Source organism: Stegodyphus dumicola, chromosome X2, assembly GCF_044657685.1.
Source record: "Stegodyphus dumicola isolate Sdum_Otavi_A_Nest chromosome X2, ASM4465768v1".
Taxonomy (NCBI): Eukaryota; Metazoa; Arthropoda; class Arachnida; order Araneae; family Eresidae; genus Stegodyphus; species Stegodyphus dumicola.
This window is the reverse complement of record NC_140781.1, coordinates 66,285,714-66,312,997: the sequence shown is the minus strand read 5'-3', so window position 1 is coordinate 66,312,997 and position 27,284 is coordinate 66,285,714. Positions and strand designations below refer to the sequence as shown.

Below are 27,284 nucleotides of genomic sequence, written 5' to 3'. Positions count from 1 at the left end.
GGATCTGTATGAACATGCCAGTTGTAGATTTACCATTTAGAAGATGGTAATGATCACTGCAAACAAAGCAGGAAATGATTTCAAGTGCAATGACCGTAAATCGTTGGGAAGAGATTTGTATGCATGTACGTATATGCATACTGTCCACTGTAGTGAACAAACTGTAGCAATTATTTAAAACGAAATTTTAATAAAATTAATTTCTTTTATTATTACTAAGGTTATTTTAAGTAGAAAAAATACAAACATTTTCGTTTAACTTCTCTAGATTATTTATATGCAACAAAGGGTTAAGTAGCACGCTCTCAAAGGAAAATTTATTGATTTTTATTATAATACGTAAGGCTTATTTCATTGTTTGTAGAAAAGGTATTATTGTATTCTTCTCAGTACATTAACAGAAAAAACAGCATTTAATGTAAAAGAAAAATTTCAGTAAAACGTTTTAAATAATTTCATTTAGCAAATTTTTAATTTTAGAAAATTGTAAATATGACGTAAGCATTCTTAAGGAAAGTCAATAAATATAATATTTAATGTGGTTCTAAATAATTTCATTTAGCAAATTATAAATTTTAGAAAATTGTAAATATGACGTTAGTAAGGTGACGTAATCATTCTTAAGGAAAGTCAAAAATAGTTAAAGTACTTAGAGCTGTTTCATGAGATTAACTGAAAATTTTCCTCAATTTGGTACCTGATTACTTTCCTGAAGGAATAATTTCACCTTCTAGTTTCGCAGAAATCACAAATTATTGTGTGAATTACTCTAGGTTTAGAGGAAAGTAGTTCATAGAAAGGTAAATGTTTCATCACCAGATTTAGGTTTTGTAAACCTAATCTCCTTTGTCTTCAGTGCGTATATAAATTATGCTTTTAAATAGTCTGCATGTTATTTGAATGCAATATATACTAAACTATTTGAACAACAATGTTTCCTTTTCTTCAGAAGCACCATTATATATGGGTTTTGGGTTTAAAGATTTGAAATTACAATTTAATGAACTTTATATTACATAAAAGTGCTTTTAGTAATAGATTGAAAATCTTTAATGAGTATATCGTGGGTTTCAAAAGTTAAAAGATGATATGAGTCACATAGCTTGCATTCATATTTAACACTTCTTTCATATAAACACATTTATTTTTCTTGAATGCATAACATGATTTTACTTCAGGGACTTCGTTGTTATTGCGATTTTCAAGTCAGTATAGTGCTGGATATCAAAATAGACTTGAAATATGACAGGAAGCTTTTTTGAAATGTTGTAAATTTGAGTACATTTGTTTTTTATTTTGTATAAGCTGAATTTTCTGAACAATTGTTGCGAATTTATGTATATGATATTTCATTATATTTCAGTTTATGACAGTAAACGATTGCAGCATGTAAAACAGTATTAGCAGAACCAAAGCATTACTACTCGAAATTTTCTAGAATTGGTAACATTGGTCGAATATCGCGAAATTTGGTCTCTATTGAAATGTTTTCGAAAATTCTATTTGAAAACTTTAGAATCAGTTGAAGAGAACTTACGTAAAATCTCTGGAAATCCCCTTTTCCTATTTCCGCAAGAATCCTACACATATGAATTTGACCACCGTTGGTCAGTCAGAAACGATCCTTAGAAGACAGTCGCGTAAGTAAAAGCTTTTGGTCTTTACCTTGTAGAGACTTCAGGTAATTTTTTGAAGCAGGAGACCTGAAAAATATGCAATGCCTTCGCCGGAACTCGAACCTGAACCTCTCAAATACGCGTCTAGTGTGTTACCATTACATCCCGCAGGCATGCAGAAAGGAGGGAGAAAATACCTCTTTTAAAAGGCGACGGGGGATTAGGGGACCCAGTAGTCAAATCCTGGTGGTGAAGAATCGTCATCCACCACCTTTTTAGTTCGGGCGCCACTGTAGAGACATTTAATTTTTTTAAATAGGAAAAGTGAGAAATATGCACCTCCTTCGCCGGGATTTGCTTAGTGGATAAGTATGGCGATTTAAGTGCGACTTTTAACATTTCACTTAGGTTACATGAAATGAAACTTGAATTCTTGAATGTCCTTCTTGATTGTCGAATGATTTTTATTGTTATCTTAATTGCAACGATATATTATTCTTCCCTCGTTTGTTGTAAACGTAATGATTCTAGAGTTCTAATAAGATCAAACTTCCCAGTCTGCTTTTTTTATACAGGAGGTCATGCACAAAATTTCACGCACATAACAAGATACATTTTGAAAATTAATGAGGCACTTCATACTTATATAAATGCATCAAAGTTACAGGAGCTCATTTCTGATAAAAGTACCTAACAATTTTCTCAAAGTTTTTAAGAGTTATTTAACATTATTTGTTTTTAAATAATATTTATATATACTTAGCGAAATCTTTAATTCTGGTTTTTGCAAAAGTCATTAAAAAGTTCGTAACGCCTATGAATGTCCCAAAATAAAGAATAACACGGGGTGTCCAGCAAAGGAGTCCCTGATTTCAAAATGAAATGTCCCAGAAACAAAGATGGTAGAGGAATACAGCGAGCGATATATTTATTATGAAAGCTGTAAGAATGTTATACAGAAATTTCGATATAATAGCTACAAAAACTGCCAACAGATCGCGATGTTATCGCAATATTTAGTGCATATAAATCAGGAACTCTGCCATCCACCATGACTTTAAAATTCAATACATTAATGACTACATTAGAAACAACACTATTAAGTTCTACCTTTCAGTCAAACACCATCAAAATCCAATTATCTCCAATGAAAAACACAGTCTCTTTCCATTGAAAAAATGCGCTTATCCTTCTAACCCACTCTGATCATTTAATTTTCTTTTCTACTTCTGTTTTTGCGGACTTCAGGTCCACATCCCTAAGCCGGTTCAAATTTTTTTTTCTCTGACATTGCTTTAATGTCACAAATTTTAAATCAGACGTCCTTACTGAATTTTCTCACATACTCAGCAGTTTCTCTTAAATGCATTCTTACTATTCAATTGATGAATTTTTAATGCATACTTTGTAACAAAGGAAGCTTCACTCCCGTTACTCCATTCAACATATGTCAAGTTAAATCAAGCCAGGAGGGATCGGCTTAGAAAGAAGGACATTGATATTACCCATCATATGACCTTGGAAATCCAACCGTTAAGCTTCCTCAGCCAAACTTACGAAATTACTCTCAAAGTTACATGACCACTCCCAGTATCTCCTGCCAGACTTCGCTGGGATCCACAAGCAGCCAATGAATAAGCTCTCTCGACGCGAATTCCCCCACTGGCGCACTGAGTCACGTGACCCGATTCCCTGCACTGCACACTCCAAGACTGACCTTCTCAAGTACGTTCATTTAAGATTTCTGTTAACCGCACCACGTTGCTGCAAGTCTCCTCCTGGTAACAACCGGTTTCCCCTTCCCTTCTTCACCTCCGTACCTCCGTCCTCAGGGATTATCACACTGTCACGAATCAAACAAAATCGAGCTCCGTAAAAGGCAGTACTTAAAATTAGCTCGTAACGTTGTGATTCCTGCGATAATTTAGCATTAATATTAATATTGGTAAGAGGGATGACAGTCCGACCACTGAGCTCATAAAGACAGGTCGAAAGATTTTGAGCTCGTTCTCCTGGACGATTTTGTAAGTATACTTTTCTTTATGCACGATAGTGACTCGGAGTTGACATCGATTTCCCTGTGGAAGAGAGATCGGTTTTATGGCATGTAAATAAATTAAGGGAATTAAGTCCCGATATCGCTCTGCTAAATGCTAGGCAACAAACTGAAGGGCTCTCTCAGAAGCATGAACAAATTCTACAATCCTTAATTGAAGAGCAGCACCGTCTTACAGAAGTTTTAGCCTACCATCGATTTTATTGAATTCGGTAAAGCAAAAATGACTGATCAGAATATATGTGTTTTAGAAGCTAAACAATGGAAAATCGTCGCTCGTAATAAAAGAAATAGAAAGAATAGCGGAAAGTTCAATGCCAGTGAGCACTAGTCCTAAATTTAGCGCAATAATGCAAAAAAAGAATATCTAGACGAAGACAATATAGACGCAGATAATACAAATGAAATTGCAAACATGACTGCTCCCCGTCAAAAGGCTAGGAAGCATACAGGAAAAATGCCACCCTTAGTCATCACTCAGGCTAATGTAAACTAGCGACAACTCCAGAAAGAGATTAAGGAGGACTTAGCAGTTACAAAACTCGAAAGTAAACTCGAAGGTGAGAACCTCAAAGTACAGTAACTCGGATGACTTCCACAAAGTGCACGATAAATTCGAGAAAGACAAAATACCCTTTCACAAATATCTATTGAATTCCTGGAAAAATATTAAACAGTAATCAAAGGACTTATCACAGATATACCAGCTGAGCAAATAAAAATTTAATTTGAAAATCTGATCTTCTCTGTCGTTATATGTAGAGAGTTACAACGTATGAGAAACAGTAGTCCTACTAACTTACCCGTTTTTCTATGTGGAGAACCCCAGAAACGTGGAAAGTAAGAAAATATATTCTAAATATGAAAATTTCAGTTGCAGCATATAGAATTCGGCCTGGCCCAACTCAATGCTTCAACTGCCAAAGATAGGACATACATAGCAAGCTTGCGTTAATAAACCTAGATGCGTGAGATGCTTAGACACATAAATCGTATATGCCCGAGTAAGGGAAATATAGCTTCAAAATGCGTCCTCTGTTCTGGTTCTCTCGAGGTCAGCTGCATCGACTGTACCAAAAAGGGAAACCAGACAAATATTCCCTCTAACAAGGAAAGTAAGACATCATTTAGCGCAAAAATTGATGAGATGAAATCTCATAGTGATAAAGCTACCGTAGAAAGAAAAACGTATCCCGCTGTTGTATCTTCTTCTTCCGAAAACCGAAAGTTAAGCAAACAAGAAGTAGAAAATACTGTAGGATCCTTCAACGACTTTTTAAGAAGTTTATTCACAAGCTTAAAGATCTGTATGAAAATTTTAAGATTATCAAAGAGGACAACTACAGAATAGATTTTGACCTAGCGGCAATAGAATTATTCATCCCTTAACTTTCTCAACTTCATCCTAAAGCTTACTAACCGAGCCGTCTTAGTTAGCGACTCTCCTGCTTCTTGTTGCGAGTTCGAATCCAATCGAACTCGTAAATCAGATACCTGGAGCTTGAATATATTTCACTTTTGCTTATTTTCCGTGCATTTTTTCAAGATCTTTAGAATTTTTTATCATTTTTACGGCCTAGTTTTCTATTTTACTGACTCTGTGTATGCTATAACTCGTGTTTATCCCCTATAGCTTATAAAGTATCAGTAATGGTCACAGCCCGACCCACCTAACCAAACAAGTTGGTCTCATGGTCATAACAGGCCATGCCCAATTATAGTTATAAGGTATTTCCTCTTTACTTTCTGCATGCCTTCGTGGTGTAACGGTAGCACCCTCGGCGCGTATTCGAGAGGTCTAGGTTCAAGTCCCGGTAAGGGCATTGCACATTTTTCATGTTCCCTGTTTCAAAATATCCTAATGAATATACAAGCTAATTTCAAGATTATAGGACTGGTATATATTTCCCCTTTATTTTTTACTTATTTTACTCATTTTCTACTGCTAATATTATGTAACTAATATTATGTAACTGTTATAGTGCTTTTACCTCCAGTACGACATACTTTGAATTGCTACTTGCTTACCGCAATAAGAAAGGCTTGGCAAAATGAGATGGCGCCACTTGCAATGATCATCTACCTAATTCTCCTACAAAGACTTCTACTAAAGCAATTTAAGTAAGTTCGATTTGCTGAATTTTCACGAACCTGCTCACGATGGCCCTAGGACTAAGAGACTTATGGAAGTAAATGCCTTTGGGCTGTAGATTTCTGAAAAGAGTGTCGATCTCCGATCTCCGAGTAAAAGGGATCAGCTTTAGTGCTGAAACGTGAAAGGAGGTTAGCGTATCGAAGGAAGAGGTAAAAATCATGTATTTCATTGAACAACGTGTGTTTCTGGTACTGGAATACCACAGGTTATAGCACAGTCCTATGTCAACAAGGCGTAATTTACTAACACGATTTATCATTCCTAAAGGACCTGATGTGGAAACCGTTCGCAAGCTCTTTGCAAAATTCCAACGGACAGGCAGAGTGGCACATGATCTGGTAGAGAATGTTGGTCGCAGAATGTTGGTTCCGAAAAATTTCGCAACTAGTTCTGGACTTATTCAGGAAAATTCAAGGAATCCGTCCGAAGAATTGCAGCAGAAATTGATTTGAAGCGTTCCAGCGCGCAGAAAATGCTGAGAAACAACCTAGCCATGTTTCCATCCAAAATCAGTAGGCTATATCCATACTAACTGGATGAAAAAGGGCTGACTTTGCGTACTAGATTCTCACAATGATTGATAATGAAAGAGTTCAAGTTTGCTGTATCTGTCTGACAGATGAAATACAACTTTCACCTGAATGGATTCGTAAATAAACAAAACCAGGAATTTGGGGATTCCAAAAATCCCCATTTATGTGAAGCGAAACTACTGCGTTCTTCTAAAGCTTTTATTTGGACTGCGATAAACAGCAGATTCATTATCGGCTGTTTCCTCATGCGCGAAACTGTCACTAGTGAATGTTACATTGCAGTTTTGGAACAATTTGGAGCCCCACGGTAAGCGTCGGAAGATCGACCAAGCAGATACTGGTTTGAGTCCAACTACACAGCACCGAACAGGCACTTCGCTTTTTTGATGAATATTTCGAGAATAGATTCATTGCCCCAAGTAGCACACGACGTTGCAAACTAGTCCGAAAGGCTGCAAAGTAGTCGTGGTAACTTTTACGACGTCCTTACAACGTTGCGAAGAGGCAAAATGTTTGCCGTTGTATCTTGGCAATTTGCCGACGTCGCTGAAACGTCATGATATAACCGCTTTTAGACGTGATCGTTTTAGCATTTTTTCTTAGTTCATCAGCATTACTTTTAGAATGAAAAGAGACTAAATCTGCCCTTTCAAGGATCTGAAGACCGCATAAGATTTACTTTGCAATGTTTCATTACTTTATTTCATCTAAATATATTGATCTAAGGTAGATTCTTCTAATAAAATGTAAATTTAATATAAATACTTTTGATTTATTAAATTTAATTAGTACTAAAAATACGTACTAAATAATTGTTTAAATTTTTGTTAAAATAATTAATACTTAAAATATTTTTTATAAATATTATAGCAAAATATTTTAAAAGGAAACTAATCTATAAAGTAAGTTATTAAGTTATGCATTTTATATATTTTTAAAAATCATATTCCGAAATCAATGCAAATCACAAGCAATTACTTCATTACTGAAATATGACTTTATTTATTATTTTTGAAGTAAGGACGAATTTATTTTAATTAATATGGTGACATTATATGAAACATTTTACCGCATACAGTGCAAAAAGTACAGTTTTTGCGAAGATATGATTGTGTGTGAAACTGTATTCACGGATAACAATAGGACGATTTTAAGAATTCCAAGAAAGCGTCCAATGTTAAAAGACGATGCATATTTAACGGCTGTCCAATATATATGACGGAAAACTCATCGACAGTCAGTAGAAGCAGACCTCTACATTATTTACTGGATGCTTATATAAATGAACATCTCGAGATTTGCGCGCTTTGGCTAGCTGCCAAATTCGAACAACTGCGCAATTGAGATTCTAGCAATTCTTTCAAGTAAATTGGCAAAGATGCCATCTGTAAAGCGTTTGAAAAGGCTGACTTCATATTTGAAATTGAATCAAGCAATGACTGATATAAATAATATTGTTTATATTAAAAGTAAATGTAATGCACTGTCAATCAAAGAACGCATTGTGAATCATCTCATTGTTTTCTATCTACTTACTTCAACTGCCTTCAGCGAGTGAATTTGCATTGATGTATTTGGAAGCCTCTGAATTGAGGAAAAGTCATCGTAAGAATGGGGAATTATTGCTTATTTTGTTTGTGAATATACGCTCTACAAAAAGACACCAAAATTTTGGATACATCATTTAAAAAATATTGAATGCAACGAGCTACAATACTAATTGTGAATATAGTGTTCGTGAAATAGTGTTCTGTTTTGGTGTTTTATGCGTTGCGGGTGATTAAAAAGTTATATGGTGGTTTGTGCCACGGTTATAATGTCTTAAGTCCTATATCATATATCATGCATATTAGTGGATGATTGTGTTCGTATTAAAAGGTTGGTTTTCAGAATTCATATAAAACCAAAAATAGCATACAACGGTAAGGCAATTTCTGGTTTTGCTGAAAATGCAATCAGTGCAGAAGCAACAAGAATTCAAGCTGTTATGGTATGTTCATTATTTTCAAAATAGAAAGAAATTATTGTACTGGTACTATACCAGTACTTAATATGTCTGCTGAAGATGAATTAGATATATGTAACAACAAGAAGCAATACATTTAAAATTAACAATAATGTACATTCTATACTATGTTGTCTTTTGCATAGTATGCAGAAAGGGTTAATGGTTTGGTTTAGGTAATGGTTTGGTTTAGGTTTTGGTTTGGTTTATCTAGTTATGGCAAAGCACACTAGGGCTATCTGCCTAAGGGGAGGGCTGCTTTCGTGGAGGACTTTCTAAGGAAAATTGGCTCATATATATGGGGAAAACCACGAAAACGCCCATGCAGCCAGCCCGTTCGCGGGATTCAAACCTCGGACCGAACTACCAGTGTTCAGCGACTTTACTGGTGGTCCGAAAGGGTTAATGATTTTAAACAGTGTATGAAATGTATGATTGAAAAAATAGTGTTAAAGAAACATTAACATTTCTATAAAATATTGTAATCTATAATTATGTGATATTTTATTGTGTAATATTAAAAACACTTATTTTTATATATTTTTTATTGATTGCAAATTGCAGTTTTATTACTTTTCGTTTGGTATCTATTCTTCCAAACACTATGTAATTCGCGTTTTTTTAAAATATTGTCGTTATTGTATGTTTATTAGAATATCTCAATAAATGAATATTGCAAATTAGGTTTTATTTATCACAATAAATGAATGTTGGAAATTAAGTTTTATTTATTTATTTTTTTTTAATTTAAGTATATTCTATTTTCTTCGCTTACTTTTTATGTGCTTGTGATAACAAAGAAATTCATAATAAATAGAAACAAAAAGTTTCATCGTGTGGTATTTAACGTACTTAGCTTACTATCGTATACTATATTATTTAAATTATTTCTGTACAGTAACAAAAGGAAAGTTATTGATTTTAAAAAGTGCATGAAATAATCATTGTAATCTACCACTATTCTAAAATGAAGAAACTAAAAATAAGTACATACATTAACATATGATCGAAAGAAATGGTGTTAAGAAACATCAGCATTACTAGTAAATACTGCAACTCATAATTATTGCACTTTTAATTGCTTACTATTTAAAAAACACAAATATTTTTTTATTAATTGGAAATTTTAGTTCTGTTACCTTCCTTCTGCTATTTATACTTTCAAACACTACTAGTTCATTTTTTTTTTTTTTTTCTTAAATAGTGCTGTCATGTATGTTGTTTGTTAGGTTACTGTTTCATTTTAGATATGGATATGGGAAGTTATTAGATTTAGGTATATTTTTGATCACATTTATTAACTACTTTATACTGTCTTTCATTTGCATATCTTGGAGATATAGGAGTTAATGGTTATATTTTTTACTGTGAAACGTGAATAAATTTATACTTGAGTTCAGGTAAAATACTGATTATGTTAACTTAAGAACCGCTTCCTAATTTATCATGACAGGGGCAATTTTCAATATCTCTGAGATTTAACAGAAATAAATGTGATAATGCTGTTATCAGAAACGCTCTTTTTTTACGTACGTATGTATCTTTACTTTTATTTATGTCTAATTGAGTTTTATTTACTTAAAACCTACTATTATTGTTATGCATTTATAATAACCACTTTCATAATTACTCTCACTTAAGGGGGAAAAAATGATGAAATCTTAAATAATTGTAACTTAGAATTTAAATTATTAAAAAAATAGAGTTTAAAGTACTGAAAATATCTAAGGCTATTATTAATTATCCATATTTAGTCTAAAGAGAAATTCAAAAACTATAGTTTAAAGTACTGAAAACAATTAAAGCTATTATTAATTATGCATATTTAGTCTAAAGAGAAAAAATTGTATTAACTTCTGGTTTTCAGAAAATGATAAAATATTTAAACTTTAGAAAAATACAAGGGCTACAAAATTTTAAAAAAGAAGAAAAATATATTAATTATTAAGCTTATTTTTCTGCATAAATCAATATGTAACACAAGGACATAATAACGACATTTTCACAACTGCTGCAAAAAGGTGGAATTTGGCGAACATAAAGGCGTCGTTAAGACGTCGTGATACGATGCTTTCACAACCAAAATATCACCTGCGAAAGACGCAATAACGACGTCTATGCGACAAAAACGTAATAAAGACGTTGTAGGGTTTATATTTATTTTAACTAACATTTATTTTAAGTTTAAACTATCTTTCCTGTCAAGCCTTACTTTCCCCTGGAACTGCCAATACCAGAATATGTAAATTTGAGTAGAACGCGCAAGGATTCAAATTATCAGCGGAAGTATTCTGATTTAAATAGAAGGAAACAAGTTCGGTGAGAGAGATTCTTACTTAGCGAGCGCGGAGGTAGTTAGCGAGAATTGAAGAACCCCGCGTTGCGGCCTATGTGCTTGGCGGGAAGTAGTGGCAATTGTTCCAGTGAGCTTCAAGTCTGCTGAATTAGCAGCGGTATTGTAAAACACGGTGAGTTAGTTATTTTAGAGAGCCTCATAGTTAGAATCTTGTCTTTATTTTCTTTTCAGGTTATTATTTTTATTTTGACTGCCAAGTTGGCACAGTTTGTAAGCGTCAAGAGGACGCAATTGTAATTTATTACGTTGAATAAAAAGGGACTTAAACCCTTTACAAGACTCTGTGGTTTATACAAGCTTTCACAGTCACCCTTGGTTGCGTGCAAGTTGGAGGCGCGCAACGTTATAACGTCTTTGCAACGGTTGTAAAACAGTGGAGTTTCGTGGACATCTGGGGGTCTTAAAGACGACATATTGCAACGTTTTTGCGACGACATCCGCGACGAGTTTGCGACGTCGTAACGACGTTGCTGTGCTACTTGGGGCTTTAGATTATTCTAAATTTACAGGCGGAGGATTACATGGATTAGCCTCCATATTCGCCCGATCTGACTCCTTGTGACGATTTTTCGTGAGATACATTGAAGGACACTGTTTACCTGAAACAGCTTAGTTTTTACACGCAGAAAGTTGCGTTAAACAGTTACGCAGGACGGACGTTACGTTACGTTTTATGTTAAACACTCAGGAATAGTTTGAATCGTCTATCTAAGAGTACATCTTTTCGTACATCTGAATCTATTTCCGTTGAGACATTGCAAGATTGTGATAACAAATGTCATTGCCTATTTGCGCCATCTCTGTACTGCAAGCGGTGGACATTTTGGAAAGATTGTGATGTGAATGCAAAGACTGCTTTCAGAGGACGAGTTTATTTTTACATGTTGATACAAGCTCTACATTATATAGCGCCATCTGTTGCCAGCTTTTGTAATTATTATTTTGAAACTTCTGTCTAATAATCTTACAGCTTTGATAATAAATGCACCGCTTGTTGTATTCCTCTACCGATTTCTGTTTTTGAAATTTTTGATTTTGAAGTCAAGGGCTCCTTTGCTGGATAATCTGTATTAGCCTATTATTCACAAAAAACATTTTTTTTTATCCAACATCTGCAACGAGCATAAAAACAGAACACATACTGTTATATGTTTTATAATTTATTCTTTTTAGCTTGAATCAACATAGAACAATCATCATATAAAAGTGCACATAACAAAAAGTTGTATAATTCATAATTTTGAAAAATTTACTGCAGTATAAAATATTTCCTACATATACATATTGGGTTTAAATTCACAATGAATTTGGTTTATAATATACGAAAAATTATCTTCAAAATAAATATATATAATTAAGTTTGAATGAGTTTGTAATTATGGTAGATGGTTGAATTATAAGAGATTCAGAAAATAGTTTTGTGAAACATAAAATAATTATGAATACAAAAGTAAGATAGGTTCTAGAAATTGTATAATTTTATTAAGTGAATTTTAGAAACTTATGCTAACATTCTACTCCAATATATAAAGATATTAAAAACAAGGTTTTGATGAGTATAAAATAACAATTCAAACCTAGATAGTATTGAGTTTTTCGTACTTCCAAAAAATATTTGAAATACTTTTTCCTATACTAATATTACAATTGCTGTATCATTATGATATAAAAAGGACATATTAATGATTATGAAAATCTGCCATAATGATAAAATTCTCATAAATTTATTTCACAGTTATGTGTTTAATCTTCATAAAAATAGTAAACATTTTCCACATTTATACTTACAATTTGGATGAAGATTTACCCATGTCATATAGATGTTATGATTGCTAGGAAAATTGGAGCGAAAATAGTAACAAAATAACTAGAAACAAAACCATTCCAAGTTACGAAGAAAGGTAACATAAGTAAACTGAAGAAATATTTTTTGTAAAATCCTTTCCACGTCATGAAATATGGCAATATTAATGCGAGGAGGTAATATTTCACAGAGGTTTCGCTTTGAGTTAGCCAAAATGCCATTAGCAAAAATGTGACTATGTATTTAAAATAGAAACCAAAACTAAATTTGGGTTTTGTGCTTTTCTTCTTGGGTTCTCCAGAGAGGGGATAACGAACTCTCGAGTAAGAAGTAAGAATAGCATCTCTAGCCCCATGCCATTTATGTGGACCTTGGAGCCTATATTGATAAGGCAAAGATGGGCCGAAAACAACAGCGCGCCAAAGTTTTGGATCGGTGAAAAGTAGCTTCCAAAGGTTAGGTTTTACGCCAAACTGTGATGCTATTTCATCCAGATACTGGATGAAGTCTACTTTTACTGTTACTTTGTCAGATGGAGCATAACGTTTGACATTTTCTTCGTGACGCTTTATGATATCTGCCATCATCTCTTCTTCGCTAGGAAGTTTGCAGTTCCCACTAAAAATCTGAGTAGCCCATCGGCACTGCATTTCTCCACAGGGAAAACCGGGACCAAATGGTAGAATAAATCCTATAACTACAAGAGTCGGATGTTTTAGATGTGGAGGGTACATGCACTTGTACAAATTTATTCTACCATCTTCATTGACGACTATACCATCCTCTAGAAAGGGAAATTGCCATTTGTAGCCTGTTGCCATTATTACTGCGTCCACTTCGGTAACATGAGTCTCATTTTCGAAGATTACTCCTTTTTCTGTGAAGCATTTAACATTTTTCCTCAGTTTCACAGATCCAGTTACCAATTTAGCAGGAATCAAATCATTGATTGCCGGATCTTTTGCTAGGGCGTGATATTCCGGGCATAAATTGTACAAACTGTGATTAAATTTTTGGTTCAGATGAAAGGTCTCAAGGTACCAGCTTGCAAATTTCCAACCAAAAAACTTTTGCATTAATGTTCCATATCTTCTGAGGATTACGTAGTCAAATGGAAGGCCATAGGGTCCAATTCTTGGTAGAAGCCAAGTCCCATTTCTTGAGCTCAGGTACACCTGCAATTTTGTTTGCGTGTTAGTATGTTCCAGAGACAATGAGTTAAAAAGAAACACGTACAATACATATTATATCACTTCCAAACAAATAAAATTACTTTTGCTATATATTATCAAAAGAATATTAAACAAACATTTAAAACTACCAAATTGTAAATATTTTCAATCTGTGCAAATCAGAAAGTACCGTAAGAATGAGTCACATAACACTTTGTTTATTTTTATTTTTTGTATGTCTTAAAACTTTTATGACGCCGAAGCTGTTTAGTACACCTGATGGTATTATTTTCTCAGTTTTTACTTTTTGCTTTATTATTTGCTATATGTAGTATAATTACGATTATCGAGCTTCAACAAGTGAATATTAGCATATTCACAGGCTAGCATAGCAATATTAGTGGATTAGTTGTGTTGCTACCACAGCTTCTGATATAAATTTGCACTGCTTGTTATTAGGAATTGACTTCAATATGTGAAAAAACTGTATTAACATCAAGTGTCATCCACTAAGTTTAAAAAATATATTTGTCCTTGAATGGATGACTAAAAAGTATTTTATTAACGATTGAAATAATTATAACGATTGAATAATCTAACTCCCCAAGTAGCACAGCAACGTCGTAACGACATTGCAAACTCGTCACGGATGTCGTTGCAAAAACGTTGCAATATGTCGTCTTTAAGACGCCCAGATGTCCACGAAACTCCACTGTTTTGCAACCGTTGCAAAGACGTCTGTATTACTTCTTTGCAGATGAGGTTTTTGTCGCACAGACGTCGTTATTGCGTCTTTCGCAGGTGATATTTTGATTGATATGATTTGATTTCATATAATACTTCAAAACTTTCCATCAACCGAACTGAATATTTCTCTCTCACCGAATAAACTGAAAATTAGAACTAATTTCTTTCGGTAAGGGGGATTTCATTAAACCGATTACTCGAAACATTCAGAAAGTCGAACCTTTTTCAAAAGACGCTGAAATTATTTTCTTTGTATTTCTTTCTCAACAAATCAAAGTTCAACATTATTCCTATACGATGGGAATCATAGCTCAAATCTTCTACGCAGAAACTTTAAATGCGAAAATAATTTGTACTTCTTGCGGTTTTCTGGGCCGCAAATAATGCATTCTTGCTGTCGTGAATATTTAAACACGTAGCTTAAAGAAAATAGTATTTATTTTAGAAACGAAATCTGTGTTTTTGTTTACAATAAAGCAAAACCCGGCTGCTTAATAATCTGCGTATTTTTTTGAAGCGTCAATACATATTCTTTACGAAATTTCAGTCTCGTTTTGTTAAATATATTGATACGAACATTTCCATAGAATCCCAAGTAGCTTTCAAATGCAATTTGTCAAAATCTAGTGAACTCGAATTTTCGATTACTCTAAATTTTTTCCTTCCTTAAATTCGACTAATCGAAGCTCTGTTGTATTTTTATTACCTAACATAATCATAATTAACCATAATTATATAGCCTATGAAAAATTATAAATATACTCATCATTTCTTAAAAATATCACAGCAGTGTAAAACAGCTGTTACACTTCGCATTGCGTGTGTTAAAATAACGAATACAAGCATGTATAGTTTCCATATACCTAGTTGTAAAGAAATTGTGAATAAACTTGTGTCTCTGATGCATATTAAATCATATGCTCAAATTTAATTATTAGTTGTACTGCGAAAAAAAAAAAAAAAAAAAAAAAAAAAAAAAAAAACCGAAAAGAAAAGGGAAAAAAAAGGGGGACAGTTCTATAGCTCCGTTCTACTGGGCCGATTGCCGAAACTCGGCTTGCGTTTCTCATGTCTCGAAAAGACGCCTTAGAATATGTATTAGATTTATTGTTCTACTAACATTGTTCTACTATAGGTATTTTGACACACAATCGGGCTTTTTCTGAAATGACATGCCATTTGTTTTTCCATATTTCGATTCTACGACTGAAATTATGCTAAATTGCCAAGTTTTATAAAAATCGTAGGAGTAGTTTTTAAAAAATTAGCCTTCAAAATTTTAGCTTCTTAATGTCAATTGAATTTGACGTATATTTATTAATATCTCCTTTTTTATTAAACTTACTTGAGTCTTCGTTTCATATTTCAAAATTTAGGTTCATTCCAAATAAAATTCGCCAATTTTTTTATGATTTATTTTTAAAATTTGTATTTCTTAATAATTTTTATAAATTTTTCGAAAAACATTTTGAATTATAATCTATAAAATTTTTGCTATCATCTTAAAGCAGATGTATTTCTAAGCATACTACCTTCAAAAGTTAGAGTTTTTTATTCAAAATTTCCTAAGATGTACGTGAATTTATATTTTGGCGAGATTTGAAATTTGGCGTATTTATTGTAAGCGATTATAACGAAAATGAGGTGTACGAACTTTGTTGAAATTATTTGAAAGTATGAATGATGACTTCGTGAACAAAAAAAAAAAAACAAAAAAAAAAAAACTCGCTCGTGAACAAAAAAAAAGGGGGCAAAGGAAAATAGGTTGCTATAAATTAAGAATATTGCCAAGTGAATTATTCTTGGCGTAAACTGAAAAATTCGTCAAGATACATTTTTTAATTTCTCACCAAAAATTACAAAATTTAACACCTAGGCATAATTTGAGTCGTAGAATCGAAATATGGAAAAAAAAATGGTATGTTATTGAAAAAAATATGTGTATGTTATTTAAAGTATTTAAAGTAAAATGGTATGTTATTTAAAATAATTATTTTGTGTCAAAATAATTATGTTAGAACAATTGTTATATATAAATCTAATATATATCTTAAGTCGCGCTTTCGATACATGGAAAACGCAGTTTGAATTTCATCAATCGTCCCAGTAGAACGAGAGATATAGAAATATTCCCCCCTTTTTTGTATATTCATTAAATTTAATAAGTAAATAAATTCTATTCAGATTACTATTAATAACTTTTCTCACATTATTTAACATGTATTTTAATCGAACTTATATACGCCCTGATTATAAAATTTTAATAGCCAACACAGAAATGTTACTATTTGCAGTCTTTTTACAAAAGAATAGCGTTTGTGAAGAGAAAAATATTGTTTGTTACTGAAGAATGTTATTTTCTAGAGAACAATATTATTTCTTTATTATTGCTAGAAAAGAGATTTGCTAATTTCTAATTTAATTAATTAATTTCTGTTTGAGTTGCTTTAATTAATCAAATTTAAAAAATTTTATTTTTAATTTTAATAGTCCCGAGACGTTTTCAGTCAAATCAAGATTTTGATTTCCTGATACCTTGCCATCATATCAGTCGCTTCTTTTTAACACCATTGTTATCATTTTGAAATATTCAAGCATTGCAACTACTAAAATATACATCAAATTATAAATTAACAGTGAATAGCTAATAATATACGATTCCATGCATTTTTTGCTCATGACAATGAAAGATTTACTATTTTTCGAAATATGCTCATATCATCATTTCACCTTATGTTAAATGTCTGGCTTCTGATAAATGTCTGAAAAATCTTTATAAAAAGCTGTGCTAATAACGTCTGTTATTCTCAAAAGAAATTGAACTGAATGCTCTCTTAGCAAAAATGGGTGGTTTCTTATTTATTTGACTATACCATTGGAATGTTTGCCACCCTAAGCTTCCCTTTAGGTTTCTGTATTAGCAATGTTTTTTTTCCTTATTTTAATGCATTTATTTAATGTTAAGATTTTAGCAGTTGTTTCATAGGATACTTCATTTATTATAGTATTAGCAATTCTCCTCGTCACTTTTTTATTTTTTCAGTCTATGCAAACTTTATTTTTTTCAGTCTTTTATTTTCACTGCAATAATTCTTCTGTTTCCCTGCATTATGCATAGTACCAACAAGCTTTTTAAATAGATTTTTTTATGGATGAAAATCACTTTTCTCACCTCCTTCTTTCTAATTTTGTGATTCTTGTCATCTTTCATGCAATACCCATTTAGTAGGTAGTAAATGATTGTATTACCTCCCTACTTTTAATCACTGTAATATCTGATAAATGTCTGAAAAATCTTTATAAAAAGCTGTGCTAATAACGTCTGTTATTCTCAAAAGAAATTGAACTGAATGCTCTCTTAGCAAAAATGGGTGGTTTCTTATTTATTTGACTATACCATTGGAATGTTTGCCACCCTAAGCTTCCCTTTAGGTTTCTGTATTAGCAATGTTTTTTTTCCTTATTTTAATGCATTTATTTAATGTTAAGATTTTAGCAGTTGTTTCATAGGATACTTCATTTATTATAGTATTAGCAATTCTCCTCGTCACTTTTTTATTTTTTCAGTCTATGCAAACTTTATTTTTTTCAGTCTTTTATTTTCACTGCAATAATTCTTCTGTTTCCCTGCATTATGCATAGTACCAACAAGCTTTTTAAATAGATTTTTTTATGGATGAAAATCACTTTTCTCACCTCCTTCTTTCTAATTTTGTGATTCTTGTCATCTTTCATGCAATACCCATTTAGTAGGTAGTAAATGATTGTATTACCTCCCTACTTTTAATCACTGAACTAGCGATGTGATTAAACATTTACGTATGTTATCATCTGCATGCTCTCTAAACTGTATTATAATTTTATCAACTTGGCGATTTAAAATTGCAAATCAGTTACATGTATAAATAATACTTCTCATTCAATGTTTTTATATATTAAGGAAAAAAATCATTTGCAATAATTACATCCTTTTAACAGAAATTACTCAGAGATACTGAACTGATAGTGATGCTTATATACTAATTTCTTAACAGGCTATGCATAGGTGTATCTGTAATATAACGCGGTAGGTACAATGTGTTATCGGTCATCGATCATCGGTATAGAACATAGTAGGGGTGAGGAGTGAGGAGAAAGCAAACTCCCAAATATCACAAAATAACAAACTTATTAATGTTAATAATAATTAAAATCTAAAATATGCTTTCTGAGTTATAACCAAATTTAATGTGACTAAAAATTAGCAGTCTTCTTAAGTGCCCTTAGCAGACGTTTTCGCTTCATCAAATACAGAAATTTACTCCCTTTCAAAAGTTTCACTAAACTTTCATTTCAGAAATAGCTGAATAGAATTTTGTAAATTGTTATTGTATCGCAATACGGTTAATGGGTGTTCAGTTTATTTATTGAAAACAGATAGCTTCTAGTGATTATTTAGCTTCTAGTAACTAAGATTAAGAAGAATCCTGATATCATTTTCGTTTAAATTATACCATTTAATACAGCTTTTCAAAGTTTTCGAGATCTAGAGACCGCACATATAGGAGTTCTAACGCAAACTGAGTACTGAGTTTTAGAGACCAGGAATATACTTTTTCATGCATAATAATTAAGCTATTTACTAATAATTAAGTTAGCTATATTTGTCATAATAACTTTAGCAGATCTCCGAAGTTTCGCACCTAAATGAGGCGCGATACAGTTTTATAATTTTTAATATTTCACATTTCATTCTTCAGAGATAATTTTTTTGTTAACTCTAATTTCAACTCTTCATGTTCCACAAAGTATACCACGAGGCTTGCACAAGTAAGTTATAGCAGTAACAAAATATATAAACAAATGTACAATAGCACTGCAATTAGGGAAAAATTATAAAAAATAATAATAATAAGTAAAAGAAAAAATAAATTAAAATAAAAAGAAATCTATAATCTAAACTGATAATAAAATTTCGAAAAGCAGCAATTGTGTCTTAGTCCGAAAATGTTCTGGAAAAATTGGTGGCCAAGATACAGACAAGTGCTTTAAAGCTGCCAGAAGTAGCTTCCGCTTCTGGACATGATGAACGCATTCAAGAAGAATATGCTTAACATCTTCATCGAGGCTATCGAAGCTTGCACAAATCACTTCAAGCAAGTCCATATCGCTTTAAACAGTTCTTAAAATTGTCATGTCCAGTCAAAAGTTAGGTTACTTTAAAATCTGTTGAAAACTGATCAACATTTATTCTATGAAAAATTGTACGAAAAACCCTTTTGGTCCATTGTGCTTTTGGTGAAGCCAGATATTCTCTGTATATATCAAAACCCAAATACATTCAAATGTATTCAAAAATTATATGTATTCAAATACACGTAGCATCATTTCTATAAAAGCGCTTCCAGTGAGAAACAGGAACACGGAGATTAAAATCAATGTGAATTAGCATTCAAAATTTAAATTTTCATCGTAATCAACTGTGAACTTGAAATTTCTAAATAAGCATATATTTAATACATCATACGATATAGTATTTGATAAAATAGTTAGAGGTATTCCGTAATTAGTGTATAAAAATGGCAAGGGTTTAAAACAGAATTTGCAGAACTTATTTTGCGTGTAGTATGGTATCTTAGACTTCTGTAATCCATGTAATTTAAAAAATTAATTGTAAAGAGTCAACAAATCTTTTTAAAACAACTGAGGGTAAAAAGTAGAGTTTTAATTTCTTCTCTTAAAAAGACTAAGTTAATAAGTGAAGTAATTTTCAGTGCAGTAAGTGTAGTTTTAAATTTATAAAGTTCATGTATTGCGTTCAGTATTGAATTCTACCACTGATTTTATATTAAATAGCTGTAAAGTATACTATGAGACAGCAAAATATATAACTTTGTACGAATATAACATTACTTTCTTTTTTATTATTTTACTCTCTTTTCAAGCCATAGCAAATTATATGGTTTAAGCATAACTTACTTGAGAAGCAACATTGCTGATTTCAGCTGCCGCATCGAGCCCAGAACAGCCTATGCCGATTACCAAAACTTTCTTATTCTGGAACTTATCAACTCCTTTTAGGCTGTGGGTATGTATTATCGGTCCCTTGAATTTTTCCATTCCAGGAAACTCAGCCATCTTTGGATAAGTAAATTGCCCTACGGAAACCATCACTCCATCGAAAACTTCATCGGTAATTTCTCCATTTTCAGTGTTTCTCACTTTAACATCCCATCTTCCAGTTTCGTCATAATCTGCAGATCGCTTTAATTTGATTACTTCTCTGTTGTATTGAATGTACCTTAGACAATCAAATTTGTTTGCTATTTCTTTAAACAAATCAAGAAGTTCATGGTGTCTCAAATAATTGGGTACACTCTTATTAGGGATATAATCCGACAAGGTTCCCATTTCTTTACTGTGATTTATAACGGTTGTTGGCATAATAGATGGGACTCCAAATGGTGTTTGTTCTCTGTAGTGCCATGTTCCACCCAAGTCTGACGTTTTCTCATAACATATAGGTTCAAATCCTTCTTCCTTTAAACTTTTTATGCTTCCAATACCACTGAATCCTCCTCCGATCACAAGAATTTTCTTTTTCGATGTCATTTGCTTATCTGTGGGAACAAAATAAAACCAATTAATCACAAGGTTCTGATAAATTTCCATAAATTATAGCTTTATAGCTTAGCACAAATAATATGAATAAAGAAAACTTTTTTATTCAGTGCTATATAATAGACAATAAAGAGAGCAATATCAGAACCCATAGCGTTAACTCATTTCCCTTCTGGTTTATTTCGAAATGCCATCTTTTTTAATCATTTAAACTCAATAAGTATTTAATTATTCTAATTGCACAAAATTTCGACTTTAATCAGCGTTAAGGCTCCGCTTGATGAACTGATTTATATTAATTTGACATAAAATTGCTTATTTTAATTCTTAAATCGCCTAAAAATATTCAACATATTTCTTGTTTCCTGGGGTTAATTATTGACTTGATTTAAGCCTATTTCAACTAAGTAAGAAGAAGGCAAATTCAATAACGTTTTTTTGGTAACAACGTTTAGCTTGAGATATTTCTCTCGCACGACTTTTAAATTCCAACACTGTGAGTACACATGTGTTTTCAATAAGACCTAAGCTTTAACAGACAGACAGACAGAAAGAAGTACAGGAGGCACCAAAACATCGCCATGGGCAAAATTGGTATCGCCCCACTGCACTAACCATATATAGAAGTGTACCCTGACCGGGCACGCTAACACCATGCTCGGGAATTAGTTTACATTGCAGCAAGCAGCATTCATAATACACTGTTATATATTAATGGTGCATAATTTGCATTACAGACAATATTGTCTCAGATATACTTTACACGGGTACTTTGCAGTTGAATGGATAGATACAATAATTACAATGCATAATTACAATAAGTTATTTACAGATGTATATACATATTTCTTTTGTGTTTCGGTTTGGAGCTTTGTTGGTGGAGGGGGAGTGTTTATGGTATGTGGTTCGTTGTTTGTTTGGTTTTTTTTGTTACACGATTCACAGTTTATAAGTTTTTATTCATAGTGCAGTTCATAATACAGCATACAGTTTATGAATTCATTTCATGGTGCATATTGTTGAGTACGTAGTATTGGTGCATCTGTCACACATTGCACAGTATGAAGTAGTTAATAGTTCGTGGTATGAGAAAAGTTACGGTTGTCTCAATAAATGGATATATATAAGTGTGTTTTCTAAAGGCACTCCTGTATAGTATGAGGGTGAGAGTGGATATTCTTATTGTTGCGTTTTATGAACTTAGAGGATTATTTATGGTTGTAAGCTATGGATGACACAGGACCAGTTCTTCGCGGTGTAAGAAATCAATAATATTTTTGATGTTTTGGAAAACTTTACGGTGCTTAATAATGAATCTTCTAAATTCTATTCCAGTGTCAGTGGGATGGCGAATGTGATGGGCTGACGTTAGCGGACACTGAGACATGTAATGTTCAGGGTCTCCGCATTCCCCGCATATGCATCTATCCAAGGAGGTTAGAATAGAAGGAGGGAAGGTTCAACTCAAACGGTGAAGCTTGGCGGCCATGTTCCTGTTATCGCTGTGACTTGTGCAAGGAAGTCTGTAATTGCAATATTTTTTTTTCTTTTCTTTTTGAAGCATGTCACTTGTGTTGTATATGGATGCACAAACAGATTTTCGAAAAAGATTCCTGTGATTACTTTTCACGCGTAAGTATTGATTTTTTTTTTTTTTTTTTAATGAAATTTGAAAACTATGGTAAATATCACAATGTTGTTTTCTTTCCAGATGTAAAAAAAAGACACTTAATAACAATCAAAATATGTTAAATACATTTTAATGTTTCTATTTATAGCTGGTATCTTTGTTCTTTAACATATAATGATGTATGTTAGGATTTAAACTGTATAATTTGAACGTTTTAGGTAAAACGTTTGATAATTTTCATGAAAAGTAAGACCAGTTGTTACTATTTTTCTGAATTTTAAAGGTGTTACATAAAGTAATGCTTTTCTTTATGTATTATTATTCATTTTCAAGTTTTTTGAACTGTTAAGAATATAATTTGTGCATTTGATCAAGATAAACTAACTTTTCTATTGTTAAAATTTTTTTGCATAAATTTACAAATTTGTGGGCAGTATAGTGATAAAAGTAAGTAAAATATTTACACAAATGAACATGTTTAAAGATGTATCCAAAAATATAGAAATATTTCTGTAATTTAGCTTAATTCAAGGCAATTTCTTTGAGATTCATAAATATGAAACGCGCATAAACTGAAATCACTGAATTCAGATAAATTTGTTTTATTTTATTAATATTTATTTTCTTGTTGTTATAAGGTTGTTGGTTGTGAAAAGAATCTATTTAAAACTTCATTTAAAAAAAAATGCAACCTGTGACTGTTTTTTTAGATAATTGTCTGCTATTAGTTTCAGGTTAAATATATTTCAAATGATTCTTTAATAAATTACAATATTGTGAATAAATCAGAAATATCACTTCTTAAAGGAAAAACTGGAAAGTACACCCAACAGTTGCTAATAAAACCTAAACAAATTCTATTTTTAAAGGCTTTAATGTTATGCACATGCATTTAGATTTTGAACTATTTCTTAATGGTTTTCTGTACGTAGTAAATTACGGATATCATCTTTATAACTTTGAAACAGAAAACTAACAATAGCGAAGTATTTCATTATAAATTTGACATATTTTTAGTGGAAAATACATGCACGAAACAGCTTAAAAACACGTACATTTCACTGCCGTAATGCAATGTTTTGAAGTTACAAACATGGACGCCGCTTGTTCGGTGGAGTTTCATTCCCCGATAGTGGAAGAAACTGCGAACCCTCTCTCCTTATATTCTAACCTCCTTGCATCTATCCGACGTAGCCATATTGCGATCATAAAAATACTTGGGGAAGGGACCGTGACCCGAGATGTACTGGGTGAGGAAGTAGGTTGAAATTGTGGTATTTTCATCAGCCTTGGGTAGTAGTTCGAATGTACGTCGTCCTTGTGGTCCTTGCTCCCATTGACGTTGCCACTTTTCATTCGCCATTTGTTTTAGTTTGTATTTTAATGCTGATTTAGGCCATGGGATATGAATTTGAGATCCTGTTTGTTCTAGAGCTGCTTGTTTTGCTAGAAAATCAGCCCTTTCATTGCCTTCACAGGCGTTGTGCCCTCTGGTCCATGACAGGACAAATTTCTTATTACTTGTGCTTATGATGTCTTGAATTTGCCGGGCTATAGGAGAATTTGTGTGCTGTTGTTTGATGGCATGTATGGAAGACTGACTGTCGGTGATTACGTGGATGGTTCTGTATTTAAGTCATTAAGTTGCATAATGCTGTTTAGTATGGCTATGAGCCCAAAGCTTTAACATGCTCCTTTAATGCAATCGACTCTTCATACATCGTGGTATAATATCAAGATCCGATACAATATCTCAGTTCAGCAGTTCTATGGGCCATGCAGGCACATTCAAATTTTCAATGTCTTGGAAGCGAACGTTACAATCTTCTTTTGAATTTTAAAATCAGCTTGAAATGTAACAGTATATCTTCAGGAGAATTCATTTTCCCCCTTGTGTACGTGCGTGTAAGCGTGCATCATTTATTGAAAGTAAAAGAGACGATAAAGTCGACGTTCACTATGATAAACTATTGCTTCCATTGCATTGCAATGAAAGGTTTTCCCTATTCGGACTGAATTGTGTGAATTATAGCAAAGCACTCGAAGGCTATCTGTCTAAGGTAAAAGGTGTCTCGATAGATTATATTTTAAGGAAACCTGGATCGAATTAACGTTACCTATATGAAAAATCACAAAAGTTCTAGCGTAGTCTGGCCGTTCTTCGAGATTTGGCACCGGGTCGAACCAACAGAGGTCACTGATTTTTTACCTCTCGTCTGCTAGTGAACTATTCCTCAGTTGATGAGAATACATTAAATCGGTTTTCGTTCTAAATTTTAAAAATAATTTAAAATGACTTTTTCTTCTGATACATGCAATAATCAAGGCAGTATTCGATCTCTCATTATGTGTTTCTCTGAGTTCCAGAGGTGTTATTATTCAAATGTCTTAAGGAACTTCGTGTTTAAATTCAACAATATTATGTAATTTGGTTACGTTTTACAAACTTCCACATAAAGAAATCTAGGCATTATGTGGACAGCTTTTCTAGCTAATTCGACAATCATGTCTTTATTACCATAATACACTCATGTCCATAAATTAAGGATAATTCGGAGTCACGCGGAAATCGAACTCTAAATAAATATATCACCTGTAAAGTCACTACACACATCTTCAAGAATCATATGCAAATTTCAGGAAGTAACCAGATGACACCGATGGTACGTCACAATGACGAGAGTGTAAGAGAGTGATACATAAGCAATACAGGCAAAGAAGTAAAATTGTTCGCAAGCGCTTTATAAGCATTTCAGTGCAGTAACCGAATAGTTATAACACAAAGGACGCATCTGGATGATTTTTTACGTGGTAGAATTATCGGCCATCTGGAATGTGGGCGTACCCAAATGGAAGTATCAGACGAACTTGGAATTGCCCAGAAAATCATCTCCAGGCTTTGGCAACGATTCCAAGATGATGGTAATGTGAGTAGACGTTACAGTACAGGTCGCCCCAGAGTTACAACGCCGAATGAGGACCGGTATTTGGCAGTTACTGCCAAAAGAAACAGGCGGAGCACAGCCTCAGACCTGTCTCGTCAGCTCTCTTTAGCCACTGGTACGACAATTTCAAGGCAGATCGTGTACAGACGCTTGCAGATTGGTCTATATGCTCGTAGACCTGTCAGATGCGTTCCACTTACTACAACTCACTGTCGCCTGCGGTTAGCCTGGAGTAGAGAGCATGCATTGTGAACACCGCAACAGTCGGCTTGTGTGATGTTTTCCGACGAGTCCAGGTTTAACTTGCAATCTGATTCTCGTCGGACTTTCATATGGAGAGCTCCAGGTACCCGTTACCACCAAGAAAACATCATTGAACGACACCGTTACGGTGGTGCAGGAGCACTCGTTTGGGGTGGAATTATTCTGGGCTCCAGAACTAACCTGCATGTTCAAATTGGAACCATGACAAGCCAAATCTATCGGGACGTCATTCTGGAACAACAGGTACGTTTGTTTCGGGGCGCCATGGGCGCACAATTTGTGTTTATGGATGACAACTTCCGTCCTCACCGTGCAAACATCGTAAGCGAATTACTTCAATCGGAGGATATCACCCGTATGGACTGGCCAGCATTCTCACCGGACTTGAATCCAGTAGAGCACGTGTGGGACATGCTTGGCCGACGAGTTGCAGCCCGTCAACCTTCTCCTACAGGATCTTCGGAGAGCACTGCTTTTTGAGTGGTGTAATATCCTCCAAGATCAGATCGAAAATTTGATACTCAGCATGCCTAGGCGTTGTATGGACTGTATTGCATCGTCTGGGAGACATACAATGTATTAACAATCATACCAACCATGTAATAAAGTGTTTTTTTTTTGTAATTTGCTCCAGGGAGAAAAAATCGCTAATGTTTTTAATAATATCATACATATAGCATCTTTTCTTGGTCTTTACCTTTTGCTTAATAAATAAGCTTTATAAATAAGTCAAATTTGGTTTGCTTCTAACTCTTCCTTTGCCTGATTTTGCATTACCCTTAATTTATGGACATGAGTGTAATATATAAATTAGAAACGAAAAACTTAATGAAAAATCAATAGATATTTACGTTTTCCTATAAATTAAAGCAAATTTTGGAGTGCTTTTTTATTTTCTCGGCAAGTGTTAATGGATTAAAGCTAAAAGAATATGTCGCACATGCATATACTGAAGCAGTCATAAGTAATGTTCAAAAGTATTGTGCTTTTGATTTAGTACAATTTGGGTGCAAAGAGATGAATCCGTTATTTTAAAAATTATCTATTATCTCAACCAACACAAGATTCAGTATTAAGTAGAATTCTTAAGTAATCTCTACAATGCCTTCAAAATAAATTTTGCATTACATATAAAAGCTGAGTTTCACACAATGCCAGTAATATATATACTGCTTTTTCATTCATTTTTATTAATTTTGTATCAGTTTATTTTTATTCGTTTTTATTAATGTTAGTAATGTTAGCACTATGTTTTAATGAAAAACATAGTTCCTTTTAATCTATAAAAGCCTCATTTTCCTTACAAATTAAGTACAGTTGAACTTCTACTGTACTTGATCAGATGGGACCACAGTCTGCATACGTATTCGCAAAATCCCAATAACATAGTTGACTTCTTGG

General features: G+C 33.0%; 1 protein-coding gene across 2 annotated transcripts in view; it reads right to left on the bottom strand.

Moving 5' to 3' along the window:
- Positions 1 to 11,897: 11,897 nt before the first annotated feature.
- LOC118181993 (flavin-containing monooxygenase 5-like) overlaps positions 11,898 to 27,284 on the bottom strand; it is a 43,428-nt gene continuing 28,041 nt past the window's right edge. The window contains exons 2-3 of one of the 2 annotated variants that reach the window (XM_085809002.1): positions 20,403 to 21,043; positions 11,898 to 13,700 (exon numbers count right to left, since the gene is read on the bottom strand). In XM_085809002.1, the coding sequence (XP_085665128.1) occupies positions 12,534 to 13,700; positions 20,403 to 21,035 (1,800 nt within the window). In that variant the 5' untranslated portion in view covers positions 21,036 to 21,043 and the 3' untranslated portion in view covers positions 11,898 to 12,533. The remainder of the gene's footprint in view (positions 13,701 to 20,402; positions 21,044 to 27,284) is intronic. The other variant, XM_035351245.2, reaches the window with a different exon arrangement.